General features: G+C 46.3%; 1 protein-coding gene across 1 annotated transcript in view; it reads left to right on the top strand.

The window, feature by feature from the left end:
* Nucleotides 1-10,982: 10,982 nt before the first annotated feature.
* The window catches only part of HS3ST2 (heparan sulfate-glucosamine 3-sulfotransferase 2), a 117,892-nt gene continuing 107,319 nt past the window's right edge, over nt 10,983-21,555 (top strand). The window contains exon 1 of the mRNA XM_006053990.4: nt 10,983-11,897. Coding sequence (XP_006054052.1) covers nt 11,413-11,897 — 485 coding nt within the window. The 5' untranslated portion in view covers nt 10,983-11,412. The remainder of the gene's footprint in view (nt 11,898-21,555) is intronic.

The raw sequence follows: 21,555 nt of genomic DNA, 5'->3' as shown, positions 1-21,555 counted from the left end.
AATGCGGTGTCTTGAAATTCTGGAGGAGAAAAATTTTCAAGAAGAAAAGAGTCAATGGTGTCAAATGCTGCTTAGAGGTCAGGTTCAATGAAGACCAAGAATTGACTTGAGTTTAGCACTATTGATGAGAACAGCTTTAGAAGAGAGGTGGGAGCATAAGCCTGATTGGAATAGGCTCCAGGGTGAGTGGATTCAGAGAATCTGTAGTCAGTGACTACAGATCTCTCTTAAGTTGAGATGTAAAGAGAAAAATATAAATGGTCAAGATGAGGTCAAAACAGAGCTACTTCTCTCTTTGCTTTTTAAGATGGAAGAAGTATCCATTTATTTGTATGCTGACAGGAAGGACCCAGTCCAGAGGGAGAAAACTGATAATACAGGGAAAAAAATGAAGGACTGCCAGAGTCATGTCCTTGAACAGACAACAGGGGATTGGATACAGTATACAAGTGAAGGGGTTGGTCTTACCTAAAAACAGACCATAACCTCATACTAACGGAACAGTGAATAAAGTGTATGAACACAGTTATAGGCAGGTGGGTAGAGGCGATGGTTAATGTTCTCTTTCGATTGCTTCTATTCACCAGTGAAGTAGGAAGCAAGGCCATCAGCTGACGGGGATAGGAGAGGTGATAAGAGGTTTAGGAGAAGGAACTAGATAGACAGGGGAATGGGAGCATGAATGGGCTGGGGAAACGCAGTATGATTGCGAGGAAGTGTTAAGAGTCCACTTGAGGCTAGAAATGATGAATTTTAATTTAGATTAGTCATCATGTTTCTGCATTTACTGTGTTCAGCTGTCTGGGTGCAGGCATAGGGCACTGAGTAGGCAGAGAGTTGATTGTAACCAGGAAATACAGCACAGTGAGAGACGGTCAAGGGAGTTGACGACATAATAAAAAAAAAAAGTGATTGTGATGCTTATCCATGGAATTCAGACTGAATAAAGAGGGAAGAGTGGATGTGAAGGAGGTGACCAATAAACAGAGAATTCACTCCTTTAAGTTGTCCAACATCCTTAGGGCTAAAATTATTGTTCTTCATGTAAAGGGGTCTTTGAGGGTGTTACCTATCTATTAATACTTATGCAATAAGCATTTATTGAATGCCTGCCATGAACTGTTCAGAGAGAATATTTGGCTACTTCCCTAGAAACATTTAAAATATCAAGGAGATAAGCTGGTTCCAAAGCAGGGGTTGGGTCTCAGGTGACTAATGAAAACAGAGGTTGATTTTACTTTTTTGTCAAAATACTTTGAAGTAGGTTGAAAGATGAATGTCTAGTTGAAAAGTACATATCTGTATCAATCAAAATTGTTGTTGTAGTTTAGTTGCTAAGTCATGTCTGGTTCTTTTGTGACCCCATGGAGCCTGCCAGGCTCTTCTGTCCATGGGATTCTCCAGGCAAGAATACTGGAGAGAGTTGTCATTTCCTTCTTCAGAAGATCTTCCCGACCCAGAGGTCAAACTCACATCTCCTGCTTGGCAGGTGGATTCTTTACCACTGAGCTACCTAGGAAGACCCATCAATCAAAATAACTTAAATCAAAAATAATTTATTGCTGGATGTAATTGAAAAGTCTGCAGCCTAATAATGGCTAATGTTTATTGAGGGCTTATTGTTAATGAGGTTCTATTCTAAGTGCATTACATTTATAATCTTGCTTAAGCTTATTAACAGAGCCATGATTTGAACTCAGTTGTGTGTTTCCAGACACTGTACTCCTAACCATGATGCTTTATTGTCTCTTAAAGAGATAGCTTCAGGCAAGGCTGGATCCAGGGATTCAAACATTATACCAGGACACAGTCACTCCCACTCTGCTCTCTTTTGTGGTGAATTAATTCACATGTCTGCTAGGTTCTCTCCATTCATGGTAGCTTCAGGCTTACACCATCCTTACACCCAGCATTTCCAGAAGAAAGTTATTTTTTCTTTCTGAAAGTACTAGACCTACATAGGTCTGTACTTAATGGCATGAAACAGATTCACAATATCGTTAAGAAAAAAAACAGTAGTAGTTATGGACTGGCCCATAAATAAACAAGCCAACACATTTATAATTGGAAGGATGTAAAAAAAATTAATGACAGTTATTTATGATGCTATGATTTGGGAGAGTTTTTTCTTTTTGCTTCTCAGTATTTTCATTTGTTTCTACATAGGGAATGCATTATCTGTATAATAAAAATGTTGAAAGAAAACAAAAAATTCAATATACACAGACAGATATATCTCCCTAAATTGTTGTCTGTACCTAGGTAGATCTTTTACTCTATACCACTAAAATCTACATCACAGGAAATTGATAAATTGGGGGTGACAGCACCAGTAGGGACATTCTTATCTGTTCCCACTTGGTTAAAGAAGGTGTATCAACAGCTCAGCTCTACCATATTATTGTACAGGTGAACAGGCTTAGTATCTTCCCTAACATTATAAATAATTCACTTTGGAAATATTTTGAAGTGAAATGCTAGTTCTTTTTTGGAAGCCCTAATGGAGTAATATTTAGGGGTCCATTAAGAAGGAGAAAGGAGATAAAGAAACCAAGGGAGAGGCTTCTCTGGTGGTCCAGTGGTTGAGAATCTGCCTTGCAGTGCAGGGGACGCCGGTTCAATCCCTGGTCTGGGGAGATCCCATGCCGTGAGGCAGATAAGCCTGTGTGCCACAACTACTGAGCCCACACGCTAGAGCCTGGATGTTGCAACCACTGGAGCCCTTGCACCCTACAGCCTGTGCTCCACAAGAAAGGCCACTTCAGTAAGTCTGCACACGGCAAGTAGAGGGTAACCCCTACTCACCACAACTAGAGAAAGCCCAGAAAGCCCATACACAGCAATGAAGACCCAGCACAGCCAAAAACCAAAATTAATAAAAATTCAAAAAAATGAAACCAAGGGAGTCCCTTCATGAAAATGCAGCCCAAATTCCAAGTATCAGGCTAAGTTGGAACTAACTGTTTCATCCCCACCGCCAAAGAATTCACAGTCTTATTAGGAAGGCAAGATGGGGAGATGGGGTGGAGATAAGACAATGCGGGTTAAATAATGCAGGAGGGAAGGTGGGGTGTGTAACGGCACTGACCCAGGGGAACATTATGGGTAAAGCTGATTGTCAATCTCTCCGTTTATGCTTTTTTGCACTAGTTTGCCCCTTCTTCCCCCTGCAGTATCTTTGAGAACATGGAAAATTCAATCTACTTGACACGGTTTCCTCATTTTTACAATAGGGATGGTAACAATCTGTGCCACGTTTATTAAGGGGATTAGATTAGGTAATGCATCTAAATGTTTTGCCCAGTGCCTACTGTTGAGTGAATGCTCATTGTGTGTGTGTGTGTGTGTGTGTGTGTGTGTTAGTTGCTCAGTCAAGTCCAAGTCTTTGTGACCCCACAGAGCTCACCAGGCTCCTTTCTCCATGGAATTCTCCAGTCAAGAATACTGGAGTGGATAGCCATTCCCTTTTCCAGGGGATCTTCCCAACCTAGGGATCAAACCCACATCTTCTGCATTGCAGGCAGATTCTTTACCATCTGAGCCACCACAGAAGCCCCTAATGCTCAGTAAGGAGTGCCTGTTATTGTTATGATTATCGTTGCCAAGGGCAGAAGTAAATAAACATGGAGAGTGACAAACGGCTTGGAATCTTATAAAGTTCTTAAAATTAATCACGGTTCCTGGTCTTCTAGATTTGGCTCCCTTCTATAGGCAGTAGCTGGTCCCTGGAACTTTTGCCCTCTGATTTTATTCAGAGAAGGAAGCATGAGTAAAATCTTCTCTCATCGTCACCCCCAGCTTCTTTCTTAAGTGTAGAATATTCATTCACATCCTCTTGGCTCAGATGTGAACTTTTCATCTCACACAAGCTGCAGACCATATGACTTCATTTCACAGTCTTTTGCCTCATCAGAACCACCCTCTTCTGAAAATTTTTCTCACATTTTACAAAACTCAGCACCAGGGAAAATTTTTTTAAATGACACTGAAATAAAACTGAATAATAAGACTTGATTGGGTCCAAAGACTTAAGGGAAAGAAAATGTCCTTATTTTATAATTTCAAATTCAAGGTCTTACATGAAGGGTATTAGAGTGGGAAGGAAGATTCAAGATACTGCTGGTAAAAAAGAGAAAATAAAGACTCAGAAAGAAAAGGATGAGACAGAAATGAATTCTGTGGTTGTTATTCTTTTTATGAGCCCAGTTCTCCAGACTTCTTGTTAAATCTGTGTATTACCTTCGAGTACTTTTTTTTTTTTCCTGTGTGAGCTATTTAAAATTCTGCTTTTTGTTTCTATTAGCTGGAGTCAGTTTCTGTTGCCTGTAACTCAGTAGCCCTTACTGATTTGCAAATAAAGCCAAAAAAGCAATTAAGAGTCAGAAGAAAACAAGATATAAAGAGGACTAGAGCAGATGAGACAGTGGTTGGATCCTATGACTGCCCAGAGTTTGGAGGATCCATTCCTAGTCTGTGTATATCCTTACAAATAAGCCCCAGCCCACTTCCATAATTTTTTAAAATTAGAATGGTCCCTGTTCCTTGTAACTGAGGTGGCAACTGATTTTTGTATTAACCAGGACTCTTTGAATTCCAAGTAACAGAAAGGTAATGAATCACTTGGAGCAAAGAGTCGAGGGACCACGCTTCAGGCATGGCTAGATTACATACTATCAGGAATTCAATTCTCCTTCAGTCCTGCTCTCCTTTCTGTTTGCTTCATTCCCCAGGGTTTCCCTTCTTGATGGTAGAGATTGCCATTGGAAACTTTGGGAGTATTTTGTACTAGTTTATCATTGTGGCTTAGTGGTAAAGACTCTGCCTGCCAAGCAGGAGACTTGGGTTCAACTCCTGGGTCAGGAAGATCCCCTAGAGAAGGAAATGGCAACCCACTTTAGTATTCTTGGCTGGAGAATCCCATGGACAGAGAAGCCTAGCAGGCTATAATTCATGGGGTCGCAAAGAGTCAAATACAACTGAGTGACTACACAACAACAACAACAACTACAACAACAAAATCATCTCAGAAGAAAAAGTTTCTGTTTCCAATAGTTTCAACAAAAGTTCTGTGGTTGATGCTCATTGGAAAGCACTGAGTTGCTTTCAATGAACTGTGATTAGAAAATTGTGATTGACAGGGCTTGGTCATAATGCCTGCCCTTGAACTAGGCTCAGCTCACACAAATCACATTGGAACAGAATGAGGGAAAACTTTACAAGACCAGTAGAGATTATGAGTTGCCTTCCATAAGTTTTGTTCAGGTTCTTTCTGGGTCATGAAACACTCATGTATTAGCCAGGAATATAACCATCTGGAATCGAGATTACATTTCAAAGGATCTCTTGAAGCTAAAAAGCTGGACGACAATGTTCAGATCCACTGAATACAAGTAAAAGTGATGAGATCACTTCCAGGAAATGTCCTCAAAGGGATATGTCAGGATTATCTGTCCTTTCTTCTTTTCCTATGTCCAGAATGTGAACAGTATGGCTGGAGACGAATAAGTCATCTTTGAATACATAGTGATTTGGGGATGGAGGAAATTCATGGTGGAGCCTAGGTCCCTAACACTGTGGAGACAAGTCAACCCTGAATCATCTTTCTGTGATAGAAAAGTAAACTTATATCTTGTTTAGCTGAGTGCTATTTAACAAACCACACAACTTTTCACTTTTATGCACTGGAGAAGGAAATGGCAACCCGCTCCAGTGTTCTTGCCTGGAGAATCCCAGGAATGGGGGAGCCTGGTGGGCTGCCGTCTATGGGGTCGCACAGAGTTGGACACAACTGACGAGACTTAGCAGCAGCAGCAGCAGCAACCCAACATAATCTGACCTGAACTCCCCAGAGGAAAATCTTGGCACTTCTGGAGAAAGATAGGGGTAGGGATGAAGCACAGGTATGTCCATTGTCTCACTTCCTGAAAAATTTTGTCTCGGTCATGGTCATTACTCTGCTTGGAAGTCTGAAGAGGGAAATCTGTCTGGCTCTGATGAATCTGAATATCCAGAAATTTCTGAGTTTATTAGTTTAAAGACAAAATTAATCTGAAAGTTGAATCAAGCACAGAATTATCAGAAATGGCTATATCCATGTTTTTTTCCACCTGGGGGGGGAAAAAAAAACACTTGTCAGAGTGGATTAAGCCACATTTAACCTTGTAACTTTAACAATGAAGTGTTGAAATAGCAGGTTTACCATGTGGAAAACTGCTGAAAGTACATATTAGAACTTCTTTCAACATATTTGTTTTGACATTTTTATTAAGAATTAGAGTGAGGAATTAATTAAATTATAATCAAACACAGAGACGACATGATGTCAATAGAACAGTTCATGCGTTGAATAATGGAATCAGAATTACACAACATCAGAACCTCAAGAAGTTTAAGTTATCATAACTCCCCATTTTACAGCTGAGGAAACTGAGGCTCAAAGCTGTCAACTCACTTGCCCAAGGTATACCTGGAATCAAGGGTAAAGCTGTTGGCATACATTCTTTCTACTTTTTCTTTTTGAATAAATGAAAGCAATGTCATGCCAGTCAGAATGGCTACGATCCAAAAGTCTACAAGCAATAAATGCTGGAGAGGGTGTGGAGAAAAGGGAACTCTCTTACACTGTTGGTGGGAATGCAAACTAGTACAGCCACTATGGAGAACAGTGTGGAGATTCCTTAAAAAACTGGAAATAGAACTGCCATATGGCCCAGCAATCCCAATTTTGGGCATACACACCGAGGAAACCAGAAGGGAAAGAGACACATGTACCCCAATGTTCATCACAGCACTGTTTATAATAGCCAGGACATGGAAGCAACCTAGATGTCCATCAGCAGATGAATGGATAAGAAAGCTGTGGTACATATACACAATGGAGTATTACTCAGCCATTAAAAAGAATACATTTGAATCAGTTCTAATAAGATGGATGAAACCGGAGCCTATTATACAGAGTGAAGTAAGCCAGAAAGAAAAACACCAATACAGTATACTAACACATATATATGGAATTTAGAAAGATGGTAACAATAACCCTGTATACGAGACAGCAAAAGAGACACTGATGTATAGAATACTCTTATGGACTCTGTGGGAGAGGGAGAGTGTGGGAAGATTTGGGAGAATGGCATTGAAACATGTATACTATCATGTATGAAACGAGTCGCCAGTCCAGGTTTGATGCACGATACTGGATGCTTGGGGCTGGTGCACTGGGATGACCCAGAGGGATGGTATGGGGAGGGAGGAGGGAGGAGGGTTCAGGATGGGGAACACATGTATACCTGTGATGGATTCATTTCGATATTTGGCAAAACCAATACAATATTGTAAAGTTTAAAAATAAAATAAAATTAAAAAAAATAAGAAAGCATCACTACAAACAAAGCTAGTAGATGTGGTGGAATTTCAGTTGCGCTATTTCAAATCCTAAAAGATGATGCTGTGAAAGTGCTGCACTCAATATGCCAGCAAATATGGAAAACTCAGCAGTGGCCACAGGACTGGAAAAGGTCCGTTTTCATTCCAATCCCAAAGAAAGGCAATGCCAAAGAATGCTCAAACTACTGCACAATTGCACTCATCTCACACGTTAGTAAAGTAACGCTCAAAATTCTCCAAGCCAGGCTTCAACAATACATGAACCATGAACTTCCAGATGTTCGAGCTGGTTTTAGAAAAGGCAGTGGAACCAGAGATCAAATTGCCAACATCCGTTGGATCATCGAAAAAAGCAAGAGAGTTCCAGAAAAACATCTATTTCTGCTTTATTGACTATGCCAAAGCCTTTGACTGTGTGGATCACAATAAACTGTGGAAAATTCTGAAAGAGATGGGAATACCAGACCACCTGATCTGCCTCCTGAGAAATCTGTATGCAGGTCAGGAAGCAACAGTTAGAACTGGACATGGAACAACAGACTGGTTCCAAATAGGGAAAGGAGTACATCCCTGCTTATTTAACTTATATACAGAGTACATCGTGAGAAATGCTGGGCTGGAGGAAGCACAAGCTGGAATCAAGATGGTTGGACGAAATGTCAATAACCTCAGATATGCAGATGACACCACACTTATGGCAGAAAGTGAAGAACTAAAGAGCCTCTTGATGAAAGGGAAAGTGAAGAGTGAAAATGTTGGCTTAAAGCTCAACATTCAGAAAACAAAGATCATGGCATCTGGCCCCATTGCTTTATGGCAAATAGATGGGGAAACAGTGGCAGACTTTATTTTTTTGGGCTCCAAAATCACTGCAGATGGTGATTGCAGCCATGAAATTAAAAGACGCTTACTCCTTGGAAGGAAAGTTATGACCAACCTAGACAGCATATTAAAAAGCAGAGACATTACTTTGTCAACAAAGGTCTGTCTAGTCAAGGCTATGGTTTTTCCCATAGTCATGTATGGATGTGAGAATTGGACTATAAAGAAAGCTGAGAGCCAAAGAATGGATGATTTTGAACTGTGGTGTTGGAGAAGACTCTTGAGAGTCTCTTGGACTGCAAGGAGATCCAACCAGTCCATCCTAAAGGAAATAAGTACTGAATAGTCATTGGAAGGACTGATGCTGAAGCTGAAACTCCAATACTTGGCCACCGGATGCAAAGAACTGACTCATTGGAAAAGACCCTGTTGCTGGGAAAGATTGAAGGCAGGAGGAGAAGGGGATGACAGATGATGAGATAGTTGGATGGCATCACCGTCTTGATGGACTTGAGTTTGAGTAAATTCTGGGAGTTGGTGATGGACAGGGAGGCCTGGCGTTCTGCAGTCCATGGGGTCTCAAAGAGTCAGACACAACTGAGCAACTGAACTGAACTGAACAGAACCCTGCCTTATTTTCTGTTTTTTACCATATCTTATCATTATTTAAATGATAAAAAAAAAAAGAAAGCAATGTCATGATTCAAGTAGACTTTTTTTTAAAAAATGGAGGAGTGAAATGATGAGATCAAGATACTATTTAATCAGGCCAAATGTGTAAGTATCTAAGTCCAAAAAAGTCTACTGTACAAGCACAGTATGGGGCAGATGTGCCTTAATCAGCAGCACTTGTAAGAAACACTTAGAGATGTTACTTGGCTGCAAGCTTGAGCTATCAGCAGTGTGATGCGGCTACAAGGAAAAGATAATGGAGTCATGGGTGGCATTCCTAGAAACAGAGTTTACAAAAGGGAGGGGGTGTCCTGTTGAACTTTTCAGTCTGTTGAGCTTTTCAATCTACACCTGGAATTCAGTCCCGGGTGTCAGACTTCAGAAGTGATACAGACAAATTAGTTCAGATCTAGGATGGAATTATGTGGGGAATGGCTCAAAGGAAGTAAGGAAACTGCAAAGCGCTGTAACTAAATGCTTGAATCTTGGTATCTGACTGCCTGGGTTTCATCCCAGCTCTGTCAATTACTGAATATGTGTTCATTAAGCCTTAATCTCACTGTCTGTAAGTTAGGAATTATAACAGTACCTATCTCTGAAGATAGATGAGGTAGTGCATGCCATGTGGTTTGTATGTTACTGGCACAAAAAAGCACTCAATAAATTTTAGGATTAAGGAAGTGACATGATGTGAGGATAATGGTAACAATCTCATAGGTTGTGGTGAATATTAAATGAGCTAACACATGCCCAGTGCTTGAAAAAAACGGTAGTAGTGGAGGGATTGGCTTAAGGTTTTTAGGGATGGGACTGGCTTGGGGTCAAAATATTCCCTGGCTTGGGCTAAGGTCCACAGAGCTTGACCAGATTATTTTCTGAAGAATGAACCCTGAAAAAAAGTTCAGAGGGGTGCAGTGGGAGTGATGGTCGTCACGCATACATTTCATGGGGTACTCACTTGGTGAACACCTGGACAGGATGACATAGCTTTGTTTTGGAGTGACAGCCTAGCTTCATTCTTGGGTATGGTCATTGAGGACTGTCTGATGAACAGTTCTGCTCCAACTAGTGGGGTCATTCAGGGCAGTAATGGGGTTGCTCACTCAGGCCTGTTCTGGGCACAATCCATGAGAACTGTCCTGTGGCAGTCATGCAGGACTCACTGGAAGAGGAACCGCTCCTGGATAAAGTCCTCCCTGGGCCACTGGGGGACGTCCTGGATCTCAGGGATGCTCTGGGACCCTGGTCAGTTTCCCCGGGGAGCAGCCTGCCGCTAGGGGGCGGCTGCTGAGAGGACCCGCCCGCCGCCCGCGCGGAGTCCGCTCCTTTGGGACTCGCTCTCCAGCCAGGCCCGGAGGGAGGTGGAGTGACAGTGGGTGGGGGTGCACGCTTCATGGGTGTGAGACAGAGCGAGCCGCCTGGTGTGAGTCAGCGCGCGGGGGGCTAAGGAGCTCCCCGAATAGTCACGGAATCTCACTCACGCTCGGCTCCTCCACCATCCCGTCTAGAGCGTGTGTCCAGTCCCGCGCCTGCGTGCGCACCCAACACGATGTCCGATCCGGGGTTCTGGGTGTCCGTTGGGGGAAAAGGGGGTGGGCGGAAGAGGGAGTGTCCCTGTGGGTGTTTCTGTGCCCAGGTTAGATTTCTCCCGCCCTGCCCCATGAGGGCTGTGGGGGGTGTGTCCCGCTCAGGTACGTATGTACCTGTGTTCGTGCGTGTACGCGTATGTCAGTGTGGGGGGACCTTTTATCAGTGCGGGGTGCCTGCGTGTGCGCCAGGGTCTCTGTTTGGGTCTAGATGTTGGCGCAATCTCGACCTGGGCTCCCACCCCCGGGTGTCGGGAAGCCCGTGTGGCCGGGGTGTCCAGCCTCCCGGAGGAGCAAAAAAGCCTCGACACCCTCACCACCCCAGCTGGCCCGGGCTCCTTAGGGAGCGGCCTGCGTGGGGAGGCCCCGGGGTGGTGTGTCCCTGGAAGGGGTAAAGAGTAGGGGCGCAGGGGGCGGGCCGGGTCCCCGGGCGGGGCGCGGGCTCGGGGGACCCGCGCGGCTGACGTCAGGCGACTCCTTAAATAGAGCCGGCAGCGCGCTCCGCTCGGCATTTCTCGAGGAGTCAGAACGCGGCCGGCGCCAGCGCCACCGTCCGGCCCGCGCGCCGGCCCGCACAGCCGCCGAGCGTTCGGGGCGCCGAGCCGGGAGGATCCGGGATGGGGCTTCCGGCGCTGGGCGCGCTCCGAGCCCGGCGCACGTGAGAGCCGAGGAGCGCCGGGAGCCTCCCCGCTAGCCGGAGCCCCGTCGCCCAGGACGCGGGGATGTCGGAGGCGCCGCCGCCGGTTCCCAGAGGAGCCGCCGCCCCGGGGATGCCGGGGCACGGTGCGCTCCCGGGCCGGCAGCGCCTGGAGAAGACGGCGCCCCCTACGCCCGACCCGTGTGGCCCGGGCCGCGCGGCGCGAGCCCTCTAGGCGGCCGCAGGGCCCCAACAGCTCCGCCGCCGGCGCCCCCTCGGAAACCATGACCCCATGCGCGGGCCCATGGAGCCATGGCCTATAGGGTCCTGGGCCGCGCGGGGCCACCTCAGCCGCGGAGGGCGCGCAGGCTGCTCTTCGCTTTCACGCTCTCGCTCTCCTGCACTTACCTGTGTTACAGCCTCCTGTGCTGCTGCGACGACCTCGGCCAGAGCCGCCTCCTTGGCGCCCCTCGCTGCCTCCGCGGCCCCGGCGCGGGCGGCCAGAAACTTCTCCAGGAGTCCCGCCCCTGCGATCCCTCGGGCCCGACGCCCGGCGAGCCCGGCGCTCCCAGCGCGCCTGCCGCCGGAGCGCCCTCCCCTCGCCTCTCTGGGTCCAACCACTCCGGCTCTCCGAAGCTGGGTACCAAGAGGCTGCCCCAAGCCCTCATCGTGGGCGTGAAGAAGGGGGGCACCCGCGCCGTGCTGGAGTTTATCCGCGTGCACCCGGACGTACGGGCCTTGGGCACCGAGCCCCACTTCTTCGACAGGAACTACGGCCGCGGGCTGGATTGGTACAGGTAAGGAGGGCTGCCCCACTGCGCGCGCCCAGGCTCCATCCGGCCCCGTCCCCTGGGCCACCTCCTGCGCCCTCGCACCCCTTAATTCGGCTGGCTATGTGGGTTCCGACTGACACGTGGGGGAACTCTAACCGAAGGATTTACCCGGAACTTCCCAGTGGTAGTGTAGACCGGCTCCGGTTTCCTGAACCGCAAAGGGCAGTTGACTCTGGACTCGTCAGAAGGGAAGGGAGAACGCTGGCCTGACCTCCGGGCCAGTTTGGTGTCTAGACGCTGGGGTAAAGCTGGGTGCCAGGGGAAGGGACAGCCAGGACAGGAGCTGCCTGAATGCAGCCCTCTCCTGAGCCTGGCCTAATCTTTCCAGGCATCTTGACCGACCCAGGGAAGGGACAGTCCGAACAGCGCCCCCTCGCGGCAGGGTCCTGCGCTTGGGCGAGGTCCCCGGAGTTCAGGCCCAATGACAGGGAGGCCCCTGAGGTGTAGGCGGGAGAAAGGTCCCTTTTGGATCCTCGTTCTCAGCTCCAGGTATTTGCTGCTGGATCTGGTCTGAGACTCCCAGGCGCTCTGACCCTGAATTCATGTTTTCAAATAGTGCAAACGACCCTGGGTGTGAGTCTTGGTTCTGCCACTTAGCTTGAGCAAATTCCTAAAAACTCACTGAGCCTTGATTTTCTGGTCCATCGCAACTAGCAGGAAAGGTCCCTGATCCTTTGGCCTCGCAAGGGCTTTCTAAGTGCTTGAAAGGTGTAACAGGGGCACTTCGCACTGGGCGGTGTTTCTAAGCCAGCAGCCAGGATATAGAATTCGAAATACTGGTGGGCACCTCAGATAGAAGCTGTCTAGGTTCACAGGGGGCAGCCAGTCATAGCAGACTGTCCACTCCCCCACTGCACTGAGAGTGATGACAGTCACCCAGGCTGGTGATATCTGGGGATAGCCTGAAGCTTCTGGAAGGTAGCAGCCTCCACTATTAAATGCCTATCTACTTCCCAAGCCCTGTATGGTGTTGAGGTGTAGGGCTGGCCCATGTGTGAGCTGAGCAGGGCATCCCTGGGGGTGGTGTAATGTATGGGCTCCCCATGACACCTGGGTTACAGAATTCTCACCATTCACCTGACCCCTTGAAGACTTGCTAGAAATGTCTGCCTAGTAATGGAACTGGGTGGATGGGTAACATGGTAGCTGACATAGTAGCTGAGGCCGTTCTTTAAGATAATTATGTTAAAGTAAACCCTTTTAGGGGTAGAAAGTCATAACCATATTGGATAAAGGACAACTTTATTAGGAGGACCCCACTGGCCTCACGTATGGAACCCTGGATTTGTAAGAATCGGAGCAACAGGGCCAACTTGTCCCCTTTGCCCGGGAGCCCTGGTCATGGTTTAAGGGGCCAGGGGTGGGACATGCCCAGTCCTCAGGAGGCAGATACACAGCCCATCTCCAGTGATGAGCAGCAGGGGATGGCTAGCCTGTGGGTGGCCACAGCACTGTTATGTTGGCTCATTGGAATAGAGAGAGTGGCACAGAATGGCACGTCGCTGCTTTCCAAGCTGTGACCCCAGGCATCCCACTTGGAGGTACGAAGTACCTGAGGACAGCATCAGAGCCAGACCCCAGAGTCGGAGAGGCAAACGCATCAAACAGCAGAGTGTGACGTGGGTCAGCCATGGCCACACTCTCTTGCACGGCAGGGTTTCCTCAATGGAAAATCTAAGGATCATTATGAAACCCTTTGCTAAAGTGAAGTGCCTCTTAAGTGCAAAATAGCACAATTCTGAGCACTGGCTTTTGTTGAGCCCTCCAGTAAACACCTATTCCCTGCACCCAGCCTCTGCACTCCCTCTCTTGTGCTCCACCACCAAACACCATACCTTCCTTCTCCAAGCCCGTGTCATTCAGGGATGGCTGCTTTTTATTTTTAACCTTGGCATGTGTGATTCTAAGCCAGCTTAGCTGTGAACCTTAGAGATGGGAGCCATGCCTTTTTTTTTTTTATAGCACATTTGGATTCTGCTAAAATTCTCAGCTGAGTCTTGGTAGGTTTTATTTAACATCAAGCATGCTGACAGCTTCTTCCACTTCTCTCTCTGGTCCCCCCACTTCCCAGGGTCTATCTTACCATCCCTTTCCCCCTTTATATTTCTAAAAGAGCATTTAGCCCGCATGTCTGGTACTAACTGCCTCACTCCTGTCACCTCCCCAGGAAGCCTGGGAGCCTACGGCTTCAGGAGGGGCCATGTGATTTGTACTTCTTGGGGCTGCAGATCTGCACCCCCAGAGTCCAGGGTTTCGGGTACAGATTGTCATTTCTGTATATAAAGTCATACTGCCCCCATTTGGATGCTGTTTCTGTAATTTCCAGAACATTTCTCTGTATGTGTCCTATTCTTTATTATCACTCGAGTAATATGCATTAATTGCAGAAATGATGGAAATACCTGCTTTCTTTTAAAACTCATGTTCTCACTTTATTCCTGAAGTCCATGAGTTGGATGCAGGTAATAAGATGCTTCTGTCTCTTCCCATTGCCTTTATCATTTCATGGATGGGAAAACTGCAGCCTGAAAAGAGAGCATCTAGAATGGGATCCAAAGCAAGCGGATGAAATTTGGGCCCAAAAGTCATTGGCATGCACTGTCCCACAAAGATTTGTACTTGTACACTGTGTATGTATGTGTGCTTCCAGCCGAGTATTCTAACCACTGTTCTGCACAGCTTGCCACCAAAAAGCCAGCATCCACTAGGTAGACATGGCCAAAGAGCCCTTGTGCCTGTTGTGGGGGACCATGTGTTCCAAAGATGGAGTTGCAGAGTGGCAGGCAGTGGATCTCCTCAAAGCCCCTGGGGATAACTTCCGGGGTCTGGAGGCCCCAGGCAGACAGACAGTGGAAAAATCAAAGGAGAGACTTCTTTCTGTGGGTAAGTGGAGATAAACCAGGAGCTGACAAACAGTGCCTGAAGACAGAATGATACAGCCAGAGAGACACCATCGGCCAGAGACCGGGAGACAGAATCTGCATTTTCTGACCCCCAGCCTGAACCCCTTCTTGGAACTAGCTGGCTTCCAGCCACCCTGGGAGAGGCCAGCATTCTGTGGCGGGATCCCGCCCCTGAGATGTTTTTCTGAGATCCCATCCCTGAAGCTTCCCTCCTCTCTGCACCTGGCCAGCTTCCCCCTCCCACTTGGCTCCTCCAGGTAGCAGCTGGGTGTACTGGGTGGGGTCAACTAGCTGCTTGGATAGGGAGGTAGAGTGAGACCATACAGACAAGGGACCCAGGATAGAACCTGCTGTCAGAAGGCGGGAGATGGTCCCCTAAGCTGGGTGATTGGAAGCAGAGTCATCTTCCTGAATCTTGGCTTCCTCGTCATAGGATGATGCCTATTGTAACCATTATCATAAAAGGTGGTTTTGAAGAATGAATGGAACATTGTATATGAAAGTGTCCTGGAAAATTCCCTGGTATTTAAAGATAAGGCAGTAATGTTATCACTATCACCACTATTACTATGACTGTGTCACTACCAACACTCCTTTTACCATCGTCAGTACTGTGAGTATTAAAACTATCAGCTTCTTTCCCTACCGCTATCACTACCTGGGACTGAGGAATTAATTGCTGGAAAAGTAGTTCCGTGAAAGACTAGGAAGGGTCCTGGCCCTAAGTTCGACTTTTAGCTCTGCTTTGCCCTTTCTCTCCTCCCTCTCTTCTTTCTCTCCTTCCTTCTGCATTGGTAAAAAGTCACTCCTCATTTCTGGGTGTCAGTTTGCTCACCTTTAAAAAGAGAGTGATGTCTGACAATGTATATGAAAATGCGTCTCTTAATCTAAGATTATATTTGGGAATGCATCAAACGTTGAGTGTGAGACAGAATTCACAAATATTCAGAGCCTTCATCTTTCATAAAGAGACATAAGCTGTGCATTGTCCGGTAGTTTTTACGGTCTTAGGGGAAGCCGAGTTTTGTGTAAAGTGTTCGTTTTGCTTGTTTTCAGTGATGGGGGTGGGAGAGGCAGTCTGAAGAGGAAGTGAATCTTCTCTAAATGCATTGAAATGCCAACAAGAGCAAGTTAATGTGTGATAATTGACTCTGTGCTCTGGTGTCAAAATTGTGATAGATGAGCCTGTTCTGTAAATTTTAGGCTCCACAAGTCTGGTTATTTATTTGTTTAGCAGCAGTGGTGTTCTGGGGACTGTGTGAGGCATAGAAAACAGCGCATTTGCCCTGGAGGCAACAGATTAAGTGAAACAGAGAATTAAAAGCCCAGAGTAAGGTCTATCACCTTATCTAGCTGATTTTAATCAGGGAATCAAATTTCAGTAGCAAAGCCAAACTCCAGAAAGGCAAACTTTAAGAAGAAATAAAACCAAAGGCAGAAGGCAAGAGACGTAGTGAACGCGGGAGGCTTTACCACCTGAAACAGACTGATGGACACTGGGCACAGATGACCTGTGTTTATCCAGCATGTGCAGATGTGGGTGCATGCACAGTTCTCACGTGGGCACCCACACGCACAACTCCAGTGTCTGTGCAGACACGTCTTCATAAGGGGTTTTCCTGCCTCGGTCCAGGAGGATGTCACACACGCTGATTAAATGAACCCGCTGAGTTCATAAATCCTTCGTCCGCCTTGTAGCTCTCTGTCAGCCTTGCTGCAGCCGGAGATATAGTAGTTAGTTCCAGCACATGTACAGCTCTTGTCAGGCACCGAGGGACATTCAGGTTGAGCAAACAGAACTGTCATCGCTCAAGGAGGCTTTTTGAAGAGCTGGCTTTGCATCCCCCTGGAGCTTGGAGGGACAGTGGAAGAGCTTGGGATGAAGACTGGGCTTTCCCCATGGCCTTTGGTATGTGGCTAAAGGGGAAAAGACCCCGACAGGTCCTAGTGCTTTCTACTGGCACACTTTGTTAAGTCTGTTTTGTATATTAGAATATTACATAGAGCCTAAGAAACACATTTTCTTTTTCACCTTTTAACACCTCTGAAATTAGGATGAGTCTAATGATTGATGGGGTCTAGATTCCATGAGATATGATGCTTTCATATTGGATGGAAACTCACTCTCCCAGAGGTGCCCTCTGCTCTGGTGTCCATTGGACTTTACAAAGGACCAGCAACTAGGTGCCTGACCCAGAAGGGAGCCCTTGAGACCCTGCTTGTCTCTGCAGCCAGCAGGGGTGCCTTCTGATTGATGAAGGAGCTGTACCCACTTGATTTTTTTATTTTTAAAATATTTCTTTATTTATTTGGCTGTTCTGGGTCTTAGATGGGGCATGTTCGATCTTTGATCTTCATCGCAGCATGTGAACTCTTTAACTGTGGTGTGTGCGATCTAGTTACCCGACCAGGAATTGAACCCATGCCCTTGGCAGTGAAAACATGGAGTCCTAACCACTGGACCACCAGGGAATGCCTGAGTTGTAGTCATTTTAGATTTTTGATTGCTACCTATGCTGTCTTCTGCCTATCCTGAAACGAGGTAATGTGCAGGTTGATGGCCACCAGGAGAGAACAAGATGCTTTGGTGGGCATGTTCTTCACTGGCTGCTGTTCTGCCCAGATATTTGGAGTCACATCCCAAGAGTCTCTGAAGAGTCAAGGCAGGGTTGATGCTCAACAGGTGTACTTGCCTATGTTCCATTGCATCTGGTGTGCAGGACAGTAGAATAATTTTCTTCTCATCGGTTAGACCTCCACTGCCTCGCTCCTGAATTATTGGGTGACCGAGTGGGTGGGGTGGGGATGGAAGCACACAGTTCCCCATTGATCAGAATCCTCTTTGGGCTTGGATTGGGGGCTGTTTCTATGAGCGAGGGCTCAGCAGTGGGGGTGGGAAGTTGGGGAGGTAGATAGGCTTGCTGCCAGTGAGTCAGGGTGGAGGGATCTGCAAGGTCATGCAGTCTACCTAAACCTGTGAGACTCTGCCCTGTGAGCTAACCCCTGGGCGGGTTAATCCATTTATTTGTCAGAAGCCTACCATTTGCCAGAATCAGTGCCAAGCTGCTGTAGGCCAGCTCTGCTGCCACTTTGTTCTCTTAATGGGCTGCACTGGTGGGCTGGAGTGCTTTGTAGTCTATGGGCAGCTTGATGAGGTGGGTAAAAGCCACCAGTGATGGAAATAACTTAGCATTTCCGAGGTAATTGCTGCCTGTCAAGCTACACAGCTGGGCTGTTGGTCCAATGCTATACTCACCCAGCTTCCTCAGAGGATAATGGTGCAGAGACGGGGGCAAGGGATTACTATTGAGCATGTGCTTCCAAGGATCGTGGGCTAGATAGACTGGTTGGGTTACCTGAGGCTTGAGGATCACAGGATCTCCTGGACACAAGTCCATTGGGAGTGTCTTCCCAAGCTTTGAAATCAATGGCACTAATCATGGTTCCTTCTCAGGGTCTGTGGTCACTAACTCCCACAAGTTAAAAAAACCAAGGTGTCCACTCTGGGGGAAGGCCCGAGGACCTCTCATTGACATCCTTGGAGGAATAGCATCAAGTCCATGCCCTCTTAGGGTAGCATTTTCCAGGCTTCAGACATTTTTGTACTGCCTCATAGTTGCCCAAACCCGGCATGACCTCTATTATTTTCTTAATACTTTAAAGTTAGCACTTTAAAAAATTTTGATTTTTCATAAAGAACTGGGTTTATCTTCTGCTAGTGTGTACATTGTAGAATAGATAATATCTTCCCATAATACAGACTTCAAAAGTGACAGAGGATTTTCTCTGAAAACCATTCTCCTCCTTTGTACCCCATTTCCCCTTCCATGCAGTTCCTCCTCCCAGAAACAATCACGAGATCGGTTTTTGTGTATCCTTCAAGAGAGGTGCTTGCATTTGTAAACCTAATATCCATTATGCAAATGTAATTGATATACATCATTTTAAAACACAACTTTATTTGAAAACTACCTTAAATGGAAAGCCAGCACCACTTGCCATAATTAGGAAGTAATTGTAAAAATAAGTAGATTGAAAACATAACAATGCTATTGAATTTTTTTTTTTCATTTTAAAAAAAATTTATTTTTAATTGAATTTTTGCTAGTGAAAGTGGCTAAAATGTTCCAAGCCTGCAGCATGCTTTATCTTTGCTCAAAAGAGAATGGGGATACTAAAAAAAGCAGTTAAAAAATACTAATATCAATGTGAAACGTTTCTCCTTGATGTAATCAGAATGAATGAAAGTGAAGTGGACAAAATCATGTTTTCTCTCTATGCGATTGAGTGACATTTAGTCAGTCTATGTAGTATCTAAAATTACTGAGATGGGGTATGCCCCGACATCATAGGAAACACTGCCAGAGTTTGCAGAAAATCCAGTGTAAGTAAATCCAGAGATGTTTCTAGCTTTCAGATTCCTTTGATGTGTTAATGATTGAAGAAGACAAGCCAAAGGAAAACTCAGAACAAATATGAGCATTCAGAAAAGTATTGCAGCTTGCAGTATTTACAAAGTAGCCTAGCCTTCAGAGGAACGGGATTCCCTGAATAAAGGGTATGCTGCTGCTGCTAAGTTGCTTCAGTCGTGTCTGACTCTGTGCGACCCCATAGACGGCAGCCCACCAGGCTCCACCATCACTGGGACTCTCCAGGCAAGAACACTGGAGTGGGTTGCCATTTCCTTCTCCAATGCAGGAAAGTGAAAAGTGAAAGTGAAGTTGCTTAGTTGTGTCCGACCCTTAGCAACCCCATGGACTGCAGCCTACCAGGATTCTCCGTCCATGGGATTTTCCAGGCAAGAGTACTGGAGTGGGGTGCCATTGCCTTCTCCAGAATAAAGGGCATAGCCTGTATTAAAAAGGAAAAAACAATATCCCACCAGTTTACTACTGGTTTCATCACTGCCTTCATTGGTGGAAAATCAGTGGTCTCCCCCATGAATATCATATCTCCATGGTGATTATATACCTGCAGGCATCAGTGTTGCAAAAGTCAGAGATAAAGTTGTTCCCACTAGGGACTTGGCAATGTATGTGAAAGGGGTTCAGAGCTTTTTTTGTTTCTTCAATTTAGAGGCTCATGTGGAACAGGATGTCTTTTTGAAATCTCAGGATGCAAAGCTCCTTTTCTCTCCCTCTGTGACGCATGATGTGAGACTTAAAAATAATGGTCGGGCAGGGTGTCACTCTTCTTTCTCAGATAGTTTGATCTCACTAAATAAAGAGGAGAAGACGATGTTGTGTCTTTCTGCATACTTTTTTAGCTGCATAAAAGGAGCTAGACTGGGGACAGTTGTCCCTAGGACTTCCCATACGTTGTCAACAGAAGCCATTTAGAGGGTGTCTGTGATAGCAGGGCTCCCCAAGCTTGCCTTCAGATGGGCAGATAGTCATCGACTCTGACGAGGAGAGGGCTTCCTGCTCACTCAGGGTTTCCAGGGCCAGGTGCTCACTGCCTGGTGAAGGAATTCCGGATCCACCCTAAGGCTGGGGGACAAATGAGCTGGCATTGAAGCAGTGCCTCGTGGCACACCAAGAGGGAAGGAGGGCAGCCCTGAGTACATGGATGAGAAGAACTTAAAATGGAAATCAGAAGACATTTTCAGCACAGTGATTAAAAACTTGGGCTCTTGAATCAGAATGACTGAATTGGAATCTCGGTTCTACCACTGAGTAGGGTCCACTAACCAGTGGGTCTTCTGTGCCCTGGTTCTATCTCCATGTAGGAACCAATCCTCTCGTCTACTCATAGGGTTGCAGTGAGGTCTGAATGAGTGATATAATGTAAAAAAGTGCTCAGAAAATTTCTGGCATGTGGAAGGGTTCCAAGTGTTGGCTCTCATTATTGGTCATTGGTTTTCTCATCATTCCTTCATCAAGCTGTGTGCTAAGGACCCAGAGGTGGACAAGACTGGGCTCCTCCCAGTTTGATGTTCATGGAAAATTTTTACACAAGTCAGCTGATGATAGGAACCATAAGAGCGATGCAAGCAGAGCTATAATAGCATGGGAAGGAGATAAGATCCAGTTGGGGGAATTTTGAAAGGCTTTCTGGAGGAGATAGCATGTTATTTGGATCTCAATGGGCAGATGGGATCTTTCCAGGGGGCAGGTAAGGGGGCTGGCCCTATAGAGATGCTGTTTCTAAATACAGTCATCCCATGATTTTACCTCTGATTATAGTTTAATAAAAAAATAAAGTTTTTTTTTTTCAAATTACTTTAGTTCTATGTGCATTTATTGACTACCTACTATATACCAGGCTTCCCAGGTGGCGCTTGTGTTAAAGAATCCACCTGCCAATGCAGGAGATGCAAGAGATGCAGGTTCGATATCAGGGTCCAGAAGATGTCCTGGAGAAGGAAATGGCAACCCACTCCAATATTCATGCCCAGATGGAGGGGTCTGGCTGGCTGCAGTCCATGGGGTCACAAAGAGTCAGACATGACTGAGGGACATACACACACACACACCCACACACACACGGCACTGTGGTAAATCCTAGAAAAAAAGGAAGAAAGAACTGTCCTTTAAAGAGTTCAAGGGGCAGAAAAATCCAATAGCAAGATATGCTGGGGACTTCCCTGCTAGTCCAGTGGCTAAAACTCTGGGCTCCCAATGCAGGGGGCCCAGGTTTGATCCCTGGTCAGGGAACTAGATCCCACATGCCTCAACTAAGATTCAGTGCAACCAAATAAAAAAATAAAAAAAAAAAAA

The sequence above is a fragment of the Bubalus bubalis genome, chromosome 24 (genome assembly GCF_019923935.1).
Source record: "Bubalus bubalis isolate 160015118507 breed Murrah chromosome 24, NDDB_SH_1, whole genome shotgun sequence".
Lineage (NCBI taxonomy): Eukaryota > Metazoa > Chordata > Mammalia > Artiodactyla > Bovidae > Bubalus > Bubalus bubalis.
The sequence above is the reverse complement of the archived record's forward strand: the minus strand, read 5'-3'. Positions and strand labels throughout refer to the sequence as shown.